This window comes from Plasmodium knowlesi (assembly GCF_000006355.2).
Source record: "Plasmodium knowlesi strain H genome assembly, chromosome: 9".
Taxonomy (NCBI): domain Eukaryota; phylum Apicomplexa; class Aconoidasida; order Haemosporida; family Plasmodiidae; genus Plasmodium; species Plasmodium knowlesi.
Window position 1 is genome coordinate 1,619,058 of NC_011910.2, and position 19,529 is coordinate 1,638,586.

The 19,529-nt window shown below is 36.1% G+C and overlaps 3 protein-coding genes across 3 annotated transcripts; 1 reads left to right on the top strand and 2 right to left on the bottom strand.

Annotated features, from left to right (window-relative positions):
- Window positions 1-4,217: 4,217 nt before the first annotated feature.
- Window positions 4,218-6,800, top strand: PKNH_0936700 (protein phosphatase PPM2, putative; the record flags this gene model as incomplete). The annotated part of the gene is made up of 1 exon (XM_002259355.1): window positions 4,218-6,800. The coding sequence occupies one exon, from the start codon at window positions 4,218-4,220 to the stop codon at window positions 6,798-6,800; it is 2,583 nt and encodes an 860-aa protein (XP_002259391.1).
- A 1,399-nt stretch (window positions 6,801-8,199) lies between these two features.
- PKNH_0936800 (beta-catenin-like protein 1, putative) lies at window positions 8,200-10,101 on the bottom strand (the record flags this gene model as incomplete). The annotated part of the gene is made up of 3 exons (XM_002259356.2): window positions 8,200-8,300; window positions 8,417-9,824; window positions 10,042-10,101. 3 exons carry the CDS (start codon window positions 10,099-10,101, stop codon window positions 8,200-8,202), a joined length of 1,569 nt encoding a protein of 522 aa, XP_002259392.2.
- Window positions 10,102-11,959: 1,858 nt separating this feature from the next.
- PKNH_0936900 (conserved Plasmodium protein, unknown function) lies at window positions 11,960-18,058 on the bottom strand (the record flags this gene model as incomplete). Its single annotated transcript, XM_002259357.1, has 4 exons — window positions 11,960-17,380; window positions 17,535-17,613; window positions 17,790-17,829; window positions 17,977-18,058. The coding sequence occupies 4 exons, from the start codon at window positions 18,056-18,058 to the stop codon at window positions 11,960-11,962; spliced, it is 5,622 nt and encodes a 1,873-aa protein (XP_002259393.1).
- Between the last annotated feature and the right edge of the window lie 1,471 nt (window positions 18,059-19,529).

Here is a 19,529-nt window from a genome sequence, read left to right on the forward strand (position 1 = left end):
ACGGTATAGGAGAAAATAGACCGAAAATTGAAACACAAATACCATATCATGTAACATTTGTGTGCATTGAAAATGTGTATTCGTAAAAGAGGGGGGGAGATCTTTGCACATTTGAGATAGCAATAGAGGGGTGAAATATTCCTACGTGTGTACACAGGCTCATGCGTTTGCCAATACGTATGAAATGATAAAATGTAAAATGAAGATTGGCGAAATTTTGTGCAAGGGGGGCAAATTTCCCTACATCATTTTTCTTAATAAATGAGAACTGTTAGGAGAGAATAACGAGGGAATGGAGAAATAGCTGTGCTTGCTTATTCACCACGTTGTTCTTAAAATTGAAGATCGTACGGAACAAGTCATACCTTTAATTTGTGGAATAGAAGTTTACGCCATTTTTCCATGTGGCATAAATCGGAAAGTGGGCAAATGAGGGGGTCCTCGAATAAATAAGGAACTCGCACAAGGAAAATAGACTGTCTTAACAACAAATGTAACTGTGGTAGGCCGGAGCGGAACATAGCAAAACGCACAACCATCCATTGTGTACATGGCACTTTTGAACCGAGCACGTTCTTAAAGGTGAGACAAAAATTGGCAGTGCTTAAATACACGTGTAGACCAAATGTGCACACCATTATATTAAACAGAAGTGTGTAAACGAATTAATGGCACAAAAATTCAGCCGCATTTTAATGTTTCATTCAGTCCTGTGGCTTTAATGAGATCGTATTTTTTTTTTTTTTTTTTTTTTTTTTTTCTCTCCCATGGCAGAGAAATAAGGAGAAACGTATACACACACATGCTGTTGGTTGTTCGATCACGCCCTCCCCGTGTTGGTATGAAAAAAAGAAAAAAAAAAAAAAATTGTACACTCAAGTTGGTTTTGCATATGCTCACTTCCTTAACCTACCACACTTAAAGGGGGCGAACAAATTGCAAGATTATTTTTTCGCATAATCAAAATGGAAGAACAAAGCGATGTAATAACATCAACAATTTTTATGACCATTTCATTTTGCGTAAATTCCGTAATTTTCCAACCTTGGGAGATGCTTACATGGGTGAGAAGACATATGAAGAGGGGCTCGTTTCTAATTCTTTAATTTTGTGTGATTCAGGGGCTGGGAAGAGGTTTTTTTCGCGCAACGATATTTTTCACACTTTCACTCGGTTTAAAGAAAAATTGAGTTAACTACCCCGTTTTGCATATGCGAAATGTTAACATAGGGGATTATCGTTGAGTACAACGGAAAATTAAAAAAAATATTATAATAAAATACATTTAAATATGACGCAAATTTATACATTACGTTCACCTCTCCTTATCTTTGCACCTCCCGCTTGAAATTAAAACATTGATTCCCTTTTGTTTGTCCTAATTTGAGAATAGCACATACTAAGGGAATGCACTTAAAAATGGAGACAATTTCCAAACCTTTGTTTTCGTGATGAATATTGGTTTTGCCTTTAGCGACGAAGGAATTTTCCTTTCCTGCTGTGTGTTACCGTACTTTTCCTTTAAGGGAAATAAAATGGCTCTTTTCCACGCCCTACATTGCCATTAAACTATGTGATCGTGATCTTAAGGGCATAAGCACAGGGCGCACACCGTTCACGCGTGCATATAAATGTACACATATATGGACATGCACAGATTGCTCTTATAATTGCGAATTTGATAATGTGTTAATGGGCATCCTAAGTGGCTACGCAGAACTGGCATTTGGCATATAGTTGTACACATTTTTGGATTCATTTGGGAAATAATTGAAGGCAAAAGAATGTCCTAAATTTAGGGAGTATAAGTACTGGCCTCAAACGCGAACACCTCAAAATATGTGCCAAACTCCTCAAGGAAATATTTTTCCAAAAAATTTTGTCACCACGCTTTTCCCCCTCTTATATGAACGTGTTACACCCAGTAGTGAAAGAAGATCTTTGCGCATTCTACACAATATGCATATGTGTAAGCACATGCTACTGATACTCATGTGTCCTTGTAATTACAGTGAAAAGGAAAAAAATAAAAAAATATTTCATTGAAAAATAATGCTGCTTTGTTTGAATATAATAAAGACTGGAATTATTTCACCCTTTTTGCTTGATGTGTATGTATTTAAAAAAAAAAAAAAAAAAAAAAAACATTTCGCAGGGTAAATGAATACATTTTATACTTTTACGTTCGCGCATATGTTCATTTTTATACAATGTTCTAAAGTCAACGATGATGTGAACCTTGCAGGTGACGTAATTTCGAAGCGAACTTACACGTTCGTTAATTTCGTATGCATGTATTTACCTGTATCAAAATGTATGGTACAACATATGCGAGGGTGAAATGGCGCAGTATAATAGGGGTCATTACTCCATTAAGCACTGTTTTTCGAGGATGCGTTTTAAGCAGAATTTTTTTTTTTTTCTTTTTTTTTGCATTTCGTTACATATGTAGGGGATAACCGAATTGTTCAAATTACTCCAACACTATTTAAAATGCCCCATAACTGTGCGTACACATTTTACGAACATGTATACATTTCAGTTTATGCTTAAGGTGACGACGCATACATGTGTAAGTTTGAATATACTTTTATACACGTAGCATTTCTCTGCAATACAAAATGTTACGAGAAATTCCTACACGTGTGAAGCATAACGATCGGTGAGTAACATTGCAAGGTATCGGCAAAGGGAAAAAATTACTTCCTCCCAAGTTTTGTGCAGTTTTCCCATTTCACGCATTTCGCCCAGTTGACACAACCCTTTCAAAGTTGGTACAAATTTCTTTTTTTCAAACCCAGCTGTGCAAAAAGCCCGAGATGGGCCTTATGAAAAAGCTTCGCGAAAAATCCAAAGTGTAATTTGATATCAAAGAAAATTTAATGTGTTACGAATGTAAATTATGTTCCAATATACAAATAGCTTAACCATGCTATTTTCCGGTGGTTTAATTTTTCTAAAAAATTGCGTACGTGTTTTTACGCCCGCATGTACATTCTCACATATATATATATATATGCATGGATATGTGAAGGAAATATGTATTTATAACACATGCTGCACGTGTTATTGAAAACCAAATTTGTATGTTTACATAATAAGCATGCAATTATACAAGCGTGCATACGAACTTGCCATATATACTATTCGCGGTTTTATATTCATACTTATAAATATAACAATATATGTTATATGCTCAATATGGATGTATATACATGCGGATTTACAGTTTATTTTATGTGTATATTTTTGATATAAAAAATTTTTTCTTTTTTTTTATGCCATTTTTTAATTTTTACAATTGAAGCTCCATCTTTAATGAATTTTTTTTTTTTTTTTTTTCCTTTCTCATGAGTATAATATTTATACAGAAAGAGAGGAAACCATTTTTTGTTTTTCAAACATTAAGCATATTGCTCTCATATTCCATACTGGGGATTATATATACGGTTTAGCAACTTTGGAAGGAAGGAGATAAATGGTCACCTGGATGTTTTTGAAGCTGTAAGGGAAGGTCATAAAGGTAAAGAGAAAAAAAAAAAAAAAAATAATACCAAGTAACTTGTTTAAGCATTACAACAATAGATGTATTCGCGCCCCTGCATTCCATACATGTTTTATGTGAACAGCTAACGTACGATCGTAATGAGGGGAAAAAGTGATGAGAGGAGTATTATGTAAGAACTGAGAGGGAGGGGGGCGCTTAATGAAGATATAATATTTTACTACCTGTCGCAATACACGGAAAAGCGTGCACGTAAATGTACTATGTTACGCCAAACGGATGTGTGAACAATTTAAGAAAAAAAAAATAAATAAATAAAAATAACTGCTACACGCAAGGAAAGAATTATGTAATTGCCAACAAACAACTCCCCCCCCCAAAAGAAAGAAATAACACCATAACTGTACAACCAAAGTGTATCATAAGAAAGTGCATGCACATGTAAGGGGTAAAACGGCAGTAATGAACGTATGTAACCACATAAGTGTAACTTAAGTACATTTATTTTCAGCGAGAAAAAGTAATAAGTGAAAGTTTCCGTAATGATACAGTTGCAGATCGTGTGGTCTATATTTATCTGATTGCACGTGCACATACGAGAAGAAGCGTCAAGGCCATATCGCTTCCATCTCATTGGTGATAACAATTTTTTTTTTTTTTTTTTTTTACTGTTCATATATTGCATATCGATCAATTCACTATATTCCAACAGATGGGAGCGTACTTGTCAGCACCTAAAACGAATAAGGAGTCCCTGGACGGAGGAAACTTAGAGCTAGACCCAAGCAGATATGGACTGTCGTGCATGCAAGGATGGAGGAAGAACATGGAAGATAGTCACATTTGCTACAACAATCTGAAACTGAACGAAATAGAGGAGGATGTATCCATTTATGGTGTTTTCGATGGACATGGAGGACCAAATGTATCAAAATGGATTTCGTATAATTTCCGAAGGATCTTTTTAAGGTGCATAAAAGAAGCTAGTGAAGAATTAACAAAGAAGAATCTGAACAAGTCTAAACATTATAAATTGAAACTAATAAAATTAACCCTTGAAAAAACCTTTTTAAAATTAGATGAAGAAATGCTGCTCACGGAGAATCAAGAAAAATTAAAAAAATATAGCGTACCAACACAAGAAAATGAAGAGGAATCGGACACTAGGGAGAATTATTTGTATTCCATTTTGAACGACATAATATCGAAAAATATCAGCATCAAAGCTATAGAGAAAGATGGGAAGAGGTGTTTACAGGTTGTTTATAATAAGGACGGAAATCCAGTAGAAGAGGGCAGTGCAGAATCATCCACCACGCTAACCGATGAGGAAAATAACAAATCACTGGATTTGTTAGGCGACACGGATAGTTTAGTTAAGAACGAGGAGGACAAGAACGAAAACGAAGATGGTGATGAAGGTGGGCAAAAGGAAACAGAAGAAGAGAAGGGAGCGAATAAAGTTGCCCTGAAGGAGAGCTGCAAAGACGATGGAAGCACGCAAGATGGGAACAGTAAAATTTTAAAGAAAGACGACGAAATTTCGGAGAGTTTAACCGCCAAGGGTGAAGAAGAAAAAGGTGCTATCAAGGGGGAAGTAGAAAAGTGCAAAAAGGACGAAAAAACAGAAGACGATAAGGAGAAAAATAGTACATGTAAGATAGAAAAAACAAATGAAGAGGAGAAAAATAAGGAAGCATATGTGACTGGGGGTAAATGTGAGATGGACACAAATAAGGCAATATCAAATTCAAGTGGCAGCGAAAATAATGGCAAGGTGAAAGACGAAGATGGTAAGGAAAATGTGGATGGATATGCCAAGGACGGCGAAAGCGCAGAAACGAATGCGAAGAGGTTAAAGAAAGGCATGAATAACGAGTATTCTAGCAACGAAAAGGAAATGAACAAGGAGGAGGACCTCAGTGATGTCGGTAGTGGAAGTACATGCGAACCGGTGGTTAAAGCCGAACTGACGTATGACAATCTAAAATGCATGGAGGAAGCAGCGGCGAAGGAAGCGAAAAATAATGGGGCAAATGGGAATTTATCTGGGTTTGACGAAAGCGCCCTGAGGTTATATGAAAAAGGAAGTAGTAGCAGTGAAGAAGGATTTTCCTACGACGAGACTGTCACAAATGTTATAGATAACAACATAAGTAGTAACAACGACACGAGTAACGAGGCAGACGATTGCAATGGATTATACTCGTCTGATGAATTACGCCTATTTGAAAATTACTATTCAAATGATTATGAGGATAACATAGCTTATAGTTGCGGGTCGACAGCACTAGTAGCAGTTATCCTTAAGGGGTACCTTATAGTTGCCAATGCAGGAGATTCTAGAGCCATCGTTTGTTTTAATGGAAACTCGTTAGGTATGTCTACTGACCATAAGCCTCATTTGCAGGAAGAAGAAGCCCGCATTAAAAAGGCAGGAGGATATATTTCCAATGGAAGGGTAGATGGAAATTTAAATTTGACAAGAGCTATTGGTGATTTGCACTATAAAAGGGATCCATTTTTACCTCAGAAGGATCAGAAAATTTCTGCATTTCCGGAAGTTACTTGTGTTACATTAACTCCAGAAGATGAATTTTTATTTCTTGCTTGTGATGGTATATGGGATTGTAAGGATGGACAAGACGTGGTCGGGTTCGTTAAGACCAGACTTGAAAAGTTCGAAGAACCAACAAGTGACGAAGCTGTAATTGACAGTACAGACAACAGTAATGAAAATGCCACAACGACTATTACGACTAATGAAAATATCGTTAACAGTATGGGTAATGACGAAAAGGAGAAATCGAAAGAGTTAGAACAAAGTGCAGAAAGCAAGGAGAAGACAAATGTACAAGGAGGGGTAGTGGACTCACCGATAGGTAAGAAGAACAACAACAAAATATCTCCCAAGGGAACGAATAATAACGATGAGGGTGTTGAAAATGGTAGTGAGAAAGAAAGCAAAGAGGAACAAAGAGAACTTTCTGAAGATGCTCAGGGGGAGGATGACTTGGATGAAGAAGATGACGACAACGATGGATTAGAAATGGATAGGTATGATGAGGATGACACCAAATTTGATTCCGCACCAGTTATTGTCAGGAAAAAATTCGAAAAATTTAATAAGCTCTCTCAGATTTGTGAAGAGCTGTGTGATGAGTGCTTGTCCAACAATTACAAGGAGAACGATGGAATTGGATGCGATAACATGACATGCCTGATCGTTCAGTACAATCCTGTTTATAAAATACACACAGAGAAGAAGTTTTTAAATATAGACGATATTGAGTGAACTCCCAGAGGCGTCTTGTGTTTTGTAGAGACTATACAACTGTGCGATGGACATGTAACAGAAAATGGTTGCGTATTCCAAGATGAATGGGCTCACCTCTGTACATGCTTTATGTGTGTGTCACGCACTCGTAATGGCTACATTTGTTCAGTTACTTCACATTTTAAAATAGCAAGGGCGCAGATTAATTTGCGCTATTTAAATGTGCACTCAGGAACATTTACATGCCCCAATGCTCTGCGAAGTTTTTCCCTCTTTATTTTGCCACCCTGAACTTTAAACAGTAGGTACTGTGCATATTGTTTCAAGGACGACGGGACGAGAAGAAATGGGGGAAAGCAAAATAAGAATAAAATTTCGAATAATGAAAGTGCCAGTTTGAGGGGAGATCCTTTTCATATGCATGAAAAAAATGCCCCTTATCCTTTTAAGAATGTGTGCCACGATGCCTACATTTTTATATTCCAGACTTTAGTTATACTCACTGGAATGTATGCACTGGAAGGGTTGCGCCCCATACGGGCCCCCTTGGCGCGCTCTTCCCTCCGTGCCCTTGTTTATATATATGTGTGTGTTATACCCTTATTACTATTACCATTACCATTAATGCTACAGCTACTGTTACTATTATTGTTATTTATTTTTTTTTTTTTTTTTGAAGCTACAGCTCCCCCTTTTTTTTTTTTTCATTATCCCTTCTAATGCCATGTTACTGACATGCTAATATTTTTCTCACAATGTGAATAGATTATATTTTATCTATACAAATGGATTATTATGCAAATATGCCTCTGCGCATGTGTGTGCAGGGAGGTCGTGGCGCTCCTTTTGTTGCTGTGTTGGAATGAGGCTGCACACAATGTGTCTACGCCTGTACGTGCACACACCGTGGTAGGCAACAGACCTACACGCGTTAGCGCATATTACTGCGCAAACGAAAAAACACATAAATAGTATAATCTCACATAAAAAAAAAAAAAAAAAAAAAAAAAAAAAAAACGCGTGACTATATATTTATATATATATATATATATATATATATATGCATATGCATGAGAATACATATACGTACAAGTGTCTTACTGCCACTTACATGGTAATTTTTTCATACCCTATTTAACTGTCAATTATTAAAAAAATACCCTAAATTAATAAAAAAAAAAAATGTATATATATATATATATATATATGCTTAATTTTTCATGCGTCTCTCCTGGACCATTTTGTAAAATAAGACGAAAACGTGTACAGGCGGGGGAAGCAGCTTTGGTACAGTGTATCCCACATAGGAGATACAGTTCGGGAATGGAGTTAACGTCAAAAGGGGATAAAACTTCTCCTGCACGGCATACATGCCGAAAGGTGATACGCAAGGGAGGGGGAAAAAGGTGCCTGGGGTTCATGTGAATAGATTTGATTCCTTGGAAGATGTCAGAAAAAATGTCAGCATTGTTTTGAGCTTCTTTTTCAGTTCGTCGTCGTCTAGGCAGTCCAAGAAATCTGCACAAGGGGGGAAGTTAAAGAGGGCACACATGTGTAACGCTCATAGGGTTAACCCATATTAAAGCAAAAACACTCATGGGATGTATGCGCATGCAGAGTACGGGCTTGCCTACCCAGTATGTTTTCATATATGGACTGTATATCAACACCACGCGTGTATAGGTGAATAAAAATGTTGTTTGAAATATAAGAGTTGTTCTGAAAGAAAAGAGCTATCAAAATGACGTCGGTCAGCTGATAAATGAGATACCCTTTATCACACAATTCGATATATTCTAAATTCTTTTTACAATCATCATCAATTTGTATGTTCATTTTTTGTAAATTTTCATTTAATAACAATTTTTGCTTTTTTTTTTTTTTATCGTTGAGAATAATGTCGCTATATTTTTGTCTAATTTCTAGCAGACGACTTAATTTTTCACATTTTTTTTCTCCAAATTTGTTGAGGACTCTGCCCAGGGAAGTGCCCGTACAGTACAAGCACAAGTTCGAAATGACGGTAATTATATTTTCCTCGAATTCAAAAATGTGGACTTTACTCTTTTTAATATTCCTTAACATAAATAAACAGAAGAGATATTTGAGCCCGTTTAACTCCACAAATCTGTTACATGTATCCTTCTCGTTAAGTGTGATGGCAAAAATTTTAAGGGAAGGGAAACAAAGGAATTTCCTCTCACTAAGTAACTTTAGCATTAATTCGAAACCATTAGTGCTATCGAATACATTTCTGTTTTCACTTAGGAGAAGCAAATTCCCAAGTGCTTGAAAAAGGTTAAGTAATATTTCTTTCTTGTTAATATTTGGGGGATCCTTATCCTTGTATTTTGAAATGTACTTCAAAATAGAGTTGAAAATGGAAATGGTGTAATAAAAATCCTTGTACACATTTTCTGCAAATTGGTTAATCCTCAAAATTAGAAGGACTAATATTTCACTAGCATTTAACGAATTTGAATCATCACTTCTCACCTCCCTACTTATTCTTTTTAAGAGAAAAAATAATAACTTGGAATTTGTTAGTAAATCATTTTGTAAATCATTTTCCAGCTCGAAAATATTTTCCAAAATGTTCAGAATAGAGGATATGGCATTGTAGTATTCCTCATTTTCTTCTTCGTTTATTCTATCCAAAATGTTTATAAGAAAATGGCACAATTTTTTCTTGTTCAAACATTCCACTACCATGTCGTTTTGTTTCTTGTTCAATTCATACAAATTGGATGGGTTAGTTATTTCCTTAATGATGTCAATAACCTCAATCACGATGTCGTTGTTCGGGTGGTTTAACAAGTCAATGATGTCTTCCATAATTTCGCTCTCAACCATGCTACTGTAGAGGTTTGAGCACACACTCAGGTTTTTTATATTCACTAAAATTTCGTCTAGATCCACTTCGCTCATCACCCACTTTTCGGGGTTGTCTGGGTGTTCCATTCTGTCTCGCTCATTTTTGTTTTTTTTTTTTCTCAAAACGGTAGCCAATTTTTTTATGCTGTTTTCGTCTACGCATTCGATCTGAGAGGCGGAGGAAAAAGAAATGAAGGAATTTTCAAATGACACGGTATGTACAGGGCCACATGAAGAAAACACATTGAGGTTGAAATCAAGTCGTTTATTCCAGGCGGTTGGAGTGAGGGTGAAGTAGTGGGTAAAAGCCGAAGCATGTTTTACGCGCCCCCCTTTATATTATAGCCACTTCGTTACTCCATTTCAGCTACTTCACAGAACTTACGTTCTCGGCCTGCTTCAGAATTTCCTCCACGTCGATATCGTCTTCGTCGCTGTATTCCATGGTGCCCCGTGGTTACATTTTATCAGGTAGGAGAGGAGCAAAAAAACCCCAGGAATGAATGCAAAAATGGAAGTAAAATGCAGTAACAACAGGAACAGAAAAATATTGATAAAAGTGTAGTATAAAGCGAATATGACGCCCGTTCAACACGAAAGGTTAGCTAAAAAGGAGTCTATGCATTTTTCACATTTTTGTGAATTTCCTAACATTTGAAAAAAAAAAAAAAAATTTAATAAGTGAAGCCAATTTTGTGCCGCATTGGTGCATAATATATCTGCATGAATAAATGCAAAGAAGCAGCCACAAATAATACCAGACGTATTTTTAAGGAAGCCACCAAAAGTAACTTTGAAAATTTTTATCGTGGAGGGTGGCGCACAACGGGACGGCAAGGTATAAAAATCATGAGTTGAGAATATCATTAGGAGTGTGAATTTTTATAGTGGCATAACAAACGCACCCCAAAGATGAAGGAAATTTTATTACCTGCTTAAAATACAAATAAATTGATGAATAACTCACAAAAGAGGGAAACTACCCTAACAGATTATAATTGATCAAAAGAACCATCCATAATTTTAGGTTGGAGGATTATAACTTGATAATTATTTATCCATTGAGAATGCCAAACGAATCGGGGGATAGATAAAACCGCACAGGACGCAGAAAAAAACATAGCTAACACGGGATGTGAAGGTGTAGTCCTTGAATGAGAGGCATAATAGGAGGGAGGAACATAAATATAAATTATCCTTTAGTGATTTAGTTTCCCTTTTTGACTTTATATTACATTTTGTAAAATGGGCAATCACTCGCAAGGAAAGGTTTCCATCAAAGAAAGCACACAGGGCCACCAGCTTTTCAGTATATCCTTTTCTTATGTATCATATTTTTTTCAGCATACTCTGCTCCATGTTTCTGATGTACACCTGTTTGGGGGTGTACATTTTGTATGTTATGTAGCTGCCCGTGTAGTTTCCAATTTGGTTGACCTTTTCGTGAAATGGGTAGTTAGTCTAATGTGAAAAAGGCTTCGTGTAGGAAGTAAAGGTATGAAGTGGTACATTTTCTTTTTCTTTTTTTTTTGTCCCCACGGATTTAAAAAAGGGAGAAATGGAATAGCAATTTTGTAATGTTAAATTAAGGCGCTAGTAATTTAGCAATTCTTACGGGAGGAAGTACGACTATATGGGGGAATGTAAAACCCAAAGGTAGACTAGATGCAGCCGGTGGGGAAGCCCACATCAGTGCTGAATGGAGGAGTGTCGTAAGATTGACAATCAGCGAGCATCCACTGAGACCACCACTGTAACTCATTTAAGGGGTGCAAAGTTGGGGGTGGACTTAATGATAGATTTCATCGGGTTGGTGAAATAGCATCCACGTGAAATGGAAATTTTTCACTTTTATTGGAAAACGAATCACGGAGAGAAACAACATGGTGTGTTTGTTGAGACTCCCTTAGCGAAAAAGTTAAGGAACAAAAAAAAAAAAAAAAAAATGAAAAAATGAAAAAATGAAAAAATGCAAAAAAGGGTATAAAATTGTGCAATTGAACAAACAGACGAACAAATCAGTGGTGCAAAATTGAACGGGGTGAAAATCAAATAACAAAAAAATACACAAAAAAAAATTCGTTTCAAATACAGTTCTCGTTCGATGATTGGCTGGTACAGAACAAAGACGTAGATGCTGTACCCAATGTGTATATCACTGCTAGGGGAGGGGGCTATGAAAGCACTGGGGAAGGGAGTGGAAAGTAAAAAGAAATGCGGAAAAATAGGTGGGCAAAATGGATCCCCCCAAAAAAACACAACAAATCTTGGTAGAGTGCACCTTTTTCCCCCCACGAGAGGAACTACAAAATTTGTTTAAACAAATTTACGGAGAAGCTAATCAAACTGTTGGACAGAGACACAAAATGTAACTTCACCGTATCATTGGAGCAGCCATTCTTTTTCTTCACGAAATCGCACACAATTAGCAAAAGCATCTTACATTTATCATTAACAGGATATGTACTGTACAGAATATTGTAACTGTCAAAATGGAAAACGTTAAAGGAGTTGTACAGTTTTATCGAATTGATAAAATCCTTAAACGTTGAAAAATCTACCATATTGTAGTAGTAAGATTTGTAATAATATTTTTGCTTTCCTGAGAAATTTTTTACAAAATCGTTCAGATAAAAGCTATTTGGTTTTAGGAGAAATATATGAGGTAGGGGTAAAGCGATTTTCAGCTTGATGGTACTGTTGTCATTATTTAAGCATTCTACATTTAAGAATAGGGGCAATTTTTGAAGATGATTTTTTTTAAAGCATAAGGTGTACAGTAAACATATTTCATTTTTCTTTAAATTTATGTAGTCATTTTCTTCTGTCACTTTATTATAATTTTTTTTCAAATTTCTTTTGATAATTTTGATGTGGTCCATTTTGTTTTCACTCAGATCACTTTTGATATAAATGATGTTATAAAGAATTGACTTCACGTAGATATTCATGTAAATGTTTTCTTTTTTTGGTATTTTTTCTGCTTTGCTCTCCGTGCCCTTTTTACAGTCATTCCGATTGGTTTCACCATCTTTCATGGTAACTATATTGCCGTCATTTTTGCATGCATCATTGGTACTTCCACATGGACGAACTCTGCTCGTGTCACCAGTGCCATCGTGCTTGTCAGAGTCTAACAACCCTTTCTTTTTATACCCACTGCTTTTCCCTGAAGCTTCATTCACATAGTAAAGTTTCGCATATATCTTAACAAGGGTGTTTTCAAAAATGAGACCCTTGGTATTCTTCCTGTAAAAATTGCGCAACCTATTTTTATGCTTCTTTATGTCTTCGTCTGATAAAAACATGGACTTTATTTGCGTTCTAAGGTAACTATCGAGATAGGAAAATGTCTGCTCCTTATTATTGCATTTGTTGATAATTCTTTCCAAATTGGTGAAGTAGCTTTTTTTGTTCATCTTGACCGGATAACTTATTTTGTCGCTGCTATTGGAGAGAAGGCTTCCTTGCAAATTTTTGGATACCTTCACAAAGTAGTTAAATTTTTTTTCGAAATTTTTGTAGTCACTCATGTAGTCGTTGGTTGTTTTTTTTTTCAAGTGAATGAATCCCTTATGCTTCAAATCTTTGTCTTTCCCCCATTTAACACTTCTGCCGCTTCGATTACTGTGTCTGTTATCCTTATGGGGACCCTTTTCTTCGTCAAGTTCGTTTTCCCCTAAGGGATCCTTCCACATGGGTGAACCCTCCTCGTGCTTCTTCTTCTGCTTGCGTCTATTTCTACCCCTTTCGTTTAAATAAGTATCACTCACTATGTTCTTCTCTTTTTTGCTTCTTACTTTCGATGGACCTTCTTCCACCCCTTGGGATCCCTCATCGCTGGACATTTCACAGTTGCTGAAGGTGTAATTTTCGTTGTACACCAATTTGTTTCTCTTTTTTTTTTTGTAATTACTTACTGAGTGTTTTTTAATACCTTTGTTCTCCATTCTGCTTCTCAAGGGAAAGAAGTCGCTATCGTAATCATCATAGTAATGATAGGCATCATCATGGTCCATGATGTCTCTGCGCAGGCCCTTTTTGTCTTTTCCGTTTGTAGCTCTATCCCTTCCTTCTTTCAACGCATAACTCTGCTTCTTCCTCTGCTCCTTTACCTTTTCTTTTAATTCTGGTTGTCCCATTTGGTAAGTCTCATTTGTGTTATTTCCCCCTTCAGCGTTTTTGCTCTTTTTGCCCTTCTTCTGTTTTTTCAGGTCACCCCAATTTGCGTTATTCTTTACGTTGAAGGAAAATGTACTATTCGTGTCCTTATCTGAGGGGTCTCTGGAGTGATTGAAAAAATCATCATGGAAAATATCGTTTGTATGGTGCCTCATTTGGAAGCTACTGTTCATCTCACTTAGGATTCGCCTCGTTTGAAATTTTTCTTTATCATTCAGTAGGTGCCTCTTCTTTTTCCCTCCCCGGGAGATAGCTTCTTCATCCTCATCCACTTGATCCATTCGCTTCATATTAATATCGAATGAATGTCTCTGTTTTTTTTTCGCCTCCTCATCGCTGCTCCAGTTCATTTGGTCAAACATGTATGTGACATTATTAGGGGAACTCTTCTCTTTTCGTTCATTTTGGGGTACCCCTTTTAGTGTACTTTTTCCATTTCGTTTTTCCTTCATCTTTTTCTTTCCAAGTGGGTGATTCATTTCCCTTCCCTTTGCCATATGATGCTCTAAATTTATATCCGTTGATGAAGTGGCGGTTATATATTTTTTGTATCCCTTCACGAGAAAGTCATCAATGTGGATATCCTTCTCATCATCGTGCGATGCATCCAATTCGTCCGAGGGGGTAGCACTTTTGTAAGTATCACCACTGACCATAGGTTTCCCTTTTTGAAGATTACGTGTACAAGAATTTTTTACCCCTTTGCTGTTGTCACTGCTATAGTTCAGAATTTGCTTTTTGGGATCATTACTTATGCCTAGAATTTTATACAAATGCTTTGGGTTCACATTAATACTTTTATTACTTTTGATGAAATCATTGAGAAAAATATCTGGGTACTTGGAAGGGGTTTTCACATAATTGCATTTGTTTGTAATGTCGTGTAGCATATCTGGGTAATCCTTACCAATTTGTGATCCTTCTAAACTCCAATTAATATTTTTTAACTTCATTAGACTTAACATATTCGCTTCATCATCGCAACTACTTTTGTGGATATGTTTTACCAAGTAGGATAAGTACAACAGAAGTTTTTCATTTTTCATCTGAGCATTTTGCAGTTGGAATAACAAATTATTTACCTTGCTGTTCAGGTTTTCATTAACTTGATCAGAATTTTTTAACTTCATTTTATTTTCCTCAAAATTGGTACTGAGTTTGGTAATTTGTTCTGATAAAAAAAGGTTTTCCTTTTTATTTTCTTCGATAAGTTTTTCTGCCTCTACAACTCTTTCATTTTCTTTTTCCAATTTTTCTATTTTGTTATTTTTCTTCTGTACAATATTTTCGATTACCTTTATTATTTCTTTGTTCGACTCGATAATTTCCTTCAACTTGTTGTTGGCTTCTACATAATTTTCGTTGTCCAACTCGAGTAGCATTACTGCTTTGTCCAGTTCTTCTATTTTCCTTTCATTTTCTTTGTTTTTATTTTCATAGTACACTTTTTCTTTGTTGCACACGTTATATAGTTGCTTGTACAGGTTCAAATTGTTCTGTTTCATTAATTCCGTTTCGTGATCGATATCCTTGTTTTTTAAAAAAATGCTCATTATAACGTAGGAGCAATCACTTGAGAAGTTCTTTTCATTTTTAGCTAGCTCGTTTTTTTTTTTTTTTTCTTCCTCCTCACTTCTTGCTTTTTCGATTGCTTTGGTTAGTCGTATGCTTGGGGAGGCCATCTGGGGGGATTCGCTTAAGTCTTTTTTGCTCTCGGCCATGTTCGTGCTGTTGAGGGCAAAGGGGTCCAAGTTGGTTTGACCAACTTTGGGGGGGCTATTGTTGTAGTTGTTGAAGGTGGAATTATTACTGAGGTTTCTATTGGTCTCGGCAAATGATGGATCTCCAAATGACGGATCTCTAAACGATGGATCTCTAAACGATTGGCCTCCGAATGATGGTCCACCAAATGATGGTCCACCAAATGAAGGCCCTCCAAATGATGGCCCTCCAAATGATGGGCTACCAAAGCTGTGGGTGCCAAAATTTGTTGTGCCAAAACCCTGGTTGCCATTTTCCCAATTGTATATATTCCTATTTGCGACATTTCTGCTGACGAAATTGAAGTTGTTCGAATTAGGACCATTTTGATTTGTACGCGCAAAATTGAAGTTAGTTAAATTAGGGTTCCGCAGGTTCTTGTTCATAGCGTACAAGTTGTTTGGGTTGCCTCTCCCTACGGGAAAGTCATTCAATCGGTTGTTCGGACGATTTATGCCAGTGGGGTTAATAGCGAAAAGGTCATCCTTCGGGAACTTGTCAACAGGTTGATGACCCTGTCCACGACGATCCAAAGCACTTCCCCATGGAGAGGAATTAACGGTAGGAGATATAAATGAGAAATTCTTCATATCCATATCGATGTTTTCGCCCTTGGAATTCTGATGATTGACAGAAAATTTTATCGGGTTCGTAGGAATCAAATTTTGGTTACCACGTTTGTCATCAGAATTATCACTAACTTGTGTTAATAAGAATGCTGTGGGTACAAGCAATCGAGTTTTCTTCAAAATTTTATTATCCAAATTTATTAAACACCTGTAACAATAACTCTTTTTTTCTTTGTCCACTACATCTATATACAAGAATAATTCTTTCTTATGAGAAACAGAAAATTCAAAAAGTTCAGATACGTTTATAGAAAAATTATTCACGTCTTTACTTTTGGTTTTCTTTCTTATACTAATTTTCTTATCTATCGATTTTAGGGTTAAATAAATATAAACCGTTTTAAGATTTTGTGAAACGTTTATAATATCTGAAATGTGAATTACTATGACCACGGGGTGGTGCTTGCCATGTGTACTCATTGCTTTCCCCCTTTTGTTTGTTTTATCCTTTGTACTGTTACTACTTCTGGGACTTAAATCATCTAGCGAATCAATGTGATTGTTACTTAAAAATAGATCTTCACTGTCGTTTTCGTTAGCGCTACCATGTTGTCCCTTTAATTTTCCATCATGTTTTTTTTTTTTCTTTTTTTCTTTCTTTTTCTGTTTAATTTGAAAATCGTCCAGGTCATCTTCCATTTCACTGCTCAAAAGGTTCATCGTATCATGGAAAGTGCCAAATGCTTTATTAAAAGATTCTAGGGAATCTGACTTTATCATTTTTCTATTTTCATTCGTATCTTTTTCTTTGCTATTATTTTCTTCATCACTTTGGAAGTACGTTCTTCTTTCCTTCCCCTTTTTCTTTTTTTTTTTTCCCCTCTTTTCATGTTCTTTTCTTTTTCCGGAGTTTCTGCTTAAGCTTCCACTTTGGCTTCTGCTCATGCTTTGGCTTCTACTTCGATTCCTTCTTTCACTGTCTTCCTCCTCGTCATCCCCGCTTTTGTATTTCTTCTCTCTCCTTTTATTGTCACGTTTCTTATACCCTTCGTGCGATTTTTTCCTTTTGGAAAGGTCTCTATCATCGTGTGCCACTTGGATTGCCCCATTTTGCGAGGACCATCCTCCGTCTTGGAAACTTCGCCTGCGCTCCTTGTGGTCTTTCTCGAAGCTTTCGAACAGTTTGATGGATCGGTTCACGTGGGTGGACGCCTGCGCCCGTAGGGATCAAAAAGTGGGTTGCATACATTAGTGCATATACTAACAAATGCATAAACGTATAAAAGAATAAGAGCATTCATATGCGTTGGAGTTGAGATACCCCACTGCACAAGTGAGCCAGTGTAAGATGAAAGAATAAGCATACCTCTACTAACTGCTCGAACAGGTGCGCGTTTCCTTTTTCCAATGCCTCCAACGTTAGCTTCTCCAGAGTGATTAGGTCTCTAAAGGAGGGAAAACAAGCGATCATGTGAATGGGAGCACAGGAGCAGACAAGCAGTTTATGCAGGAAACCTGTTTATGCAGACAACCCCATCGACGTAGACCCATCTTCTCATTGATATATTGTGAAGTTCCTTCTAGTAGACTTTCACAATAGACATTTTTTCACGCTCCTTACTTTTTACATTCCGCGTAAATGTCCTGCATCACTTCGATATCTACATAAAAAAAAATAAAAATAAAAAAATAAAAAAATAAAAAGTTTCAATTTGAGGTGAATTAATGTGCTACTTTCCGGTTTTTTCTAAATCATACACGCTCACATACGTGGGCTCCCGTGTCTGCAAAAGTTAATCCTTCATTACCCGTTGAGTTGTACCGTACACATGCCTCCAGTTGCTTGGCTAGGTCCTTAAAATTTATGATATTTTCCTTGACGTTTTTCATTGTTTCGAAGATGGCAAATTTTAATTAATAATATAATAACTTTAAAAAAATATATATAAGATTCTGTATTTTCTTCTTCTCAATTGGTATTTATCATGTATGTTCTCCTTTTGGAAAACATTTTAGAAATGGTTCTCCATAATAATAAAAAAAAAAAAGAAAAAAAAAAGGAAAATAGGAGAAAAGGAAGAAACGAAATTTATTATGTTCTTATGCAAATGCGATGGTACTCTTAACATTACGAGAGATCATTGCTACCACTGTTGCATAATTAATGCTAAGGCGTGATGATCATCACAGCCTGAACAAATCAGTCTCGCTTCCTATTTCTAGGTTTCGAAAAGGTATACATAAAAAAAAGGAAAAAGAAAAGCAAAATGGGCGAGATGGACAAAACTTGCGTATTAGTATTAGTATTAGTATTAGTATTAGTATTAGTACATACAAAAATGCAAACATAAGGATTTATGGATTTGCATAAATGTATATATAAAAATAAGCATATGATTAATTAAAGGGTAAATAAATAAATAAATAAAAAAAAAAAAAAAAAAAAAAAAAGCCGGAAAAATCAAATAGTCCTTTTGCCACTAATTTGGCCATAAAAATATTTCATGCCTTTTTTTTTTTTTTTTTTTTTTTTTTTCTAATTTTTCAAAAAATATTTGAAATAAATCAATGGGCCTATATATATTTTTTCCTTTTTTTGTTTATGCGTTTTTATAATGTATATTTTCCATCGGGGCTTCATATGTTATACTTCACTGCCCATTCGCTGTGGTGGATAAATTGGCCGTTTATGGTCTAAAACGGTAATTGTTTAATCGGTCTGTTGCCCAGTCACTGAATTCTTTTTCCCCTATTGAGCAATTCAGTGGGGGTTACCCAAATGAATTTTTCCCTTTTTCCAACCGTTTGTCCCATAAAAAAATCAACGCGTAAATAGCTGTTCACACTTACGACCATTTAAAATTGTACGCGTTATTTCTTTGCCAAACCTTTTTCTATAAATTTCCTTAATCCAAAAAATGTGGACTTACTGTTTTTTTCCCAAATGGGCACAACTTTTTTTGTAAATTAAGGAAAACGGGGTGTCGAAGTTTTTATAACTGCATTTGCACAGAGTCGAGCTGGAGGTGAGATTGCCTGTTTGGCACGTCATTCATCATATTTGTGCAGTATAAGCAAATTTACAGATTTCCACGTTTGCACTTTCGCGTTTCCACGTTTTCATCTTTATAGATTTGTTGCATGCCTATCCACACTCACATGTTCCGTTTTCCTTTTTCTCTCTATACACTATTTGGCTCTGGCATTTTCCCATAAATTCGGAAAAAAAAGGAAAAAAAAGTTCCTTCAACGTAACGCGAATTCCTTTGGAAAAGTCATAAATCAGGGGTGCAAAAAGTAGTGAGGAAAATTTGAAAAAAACGTGACACGAATTGGTACAAACTCAAAACACGAAGGGGAC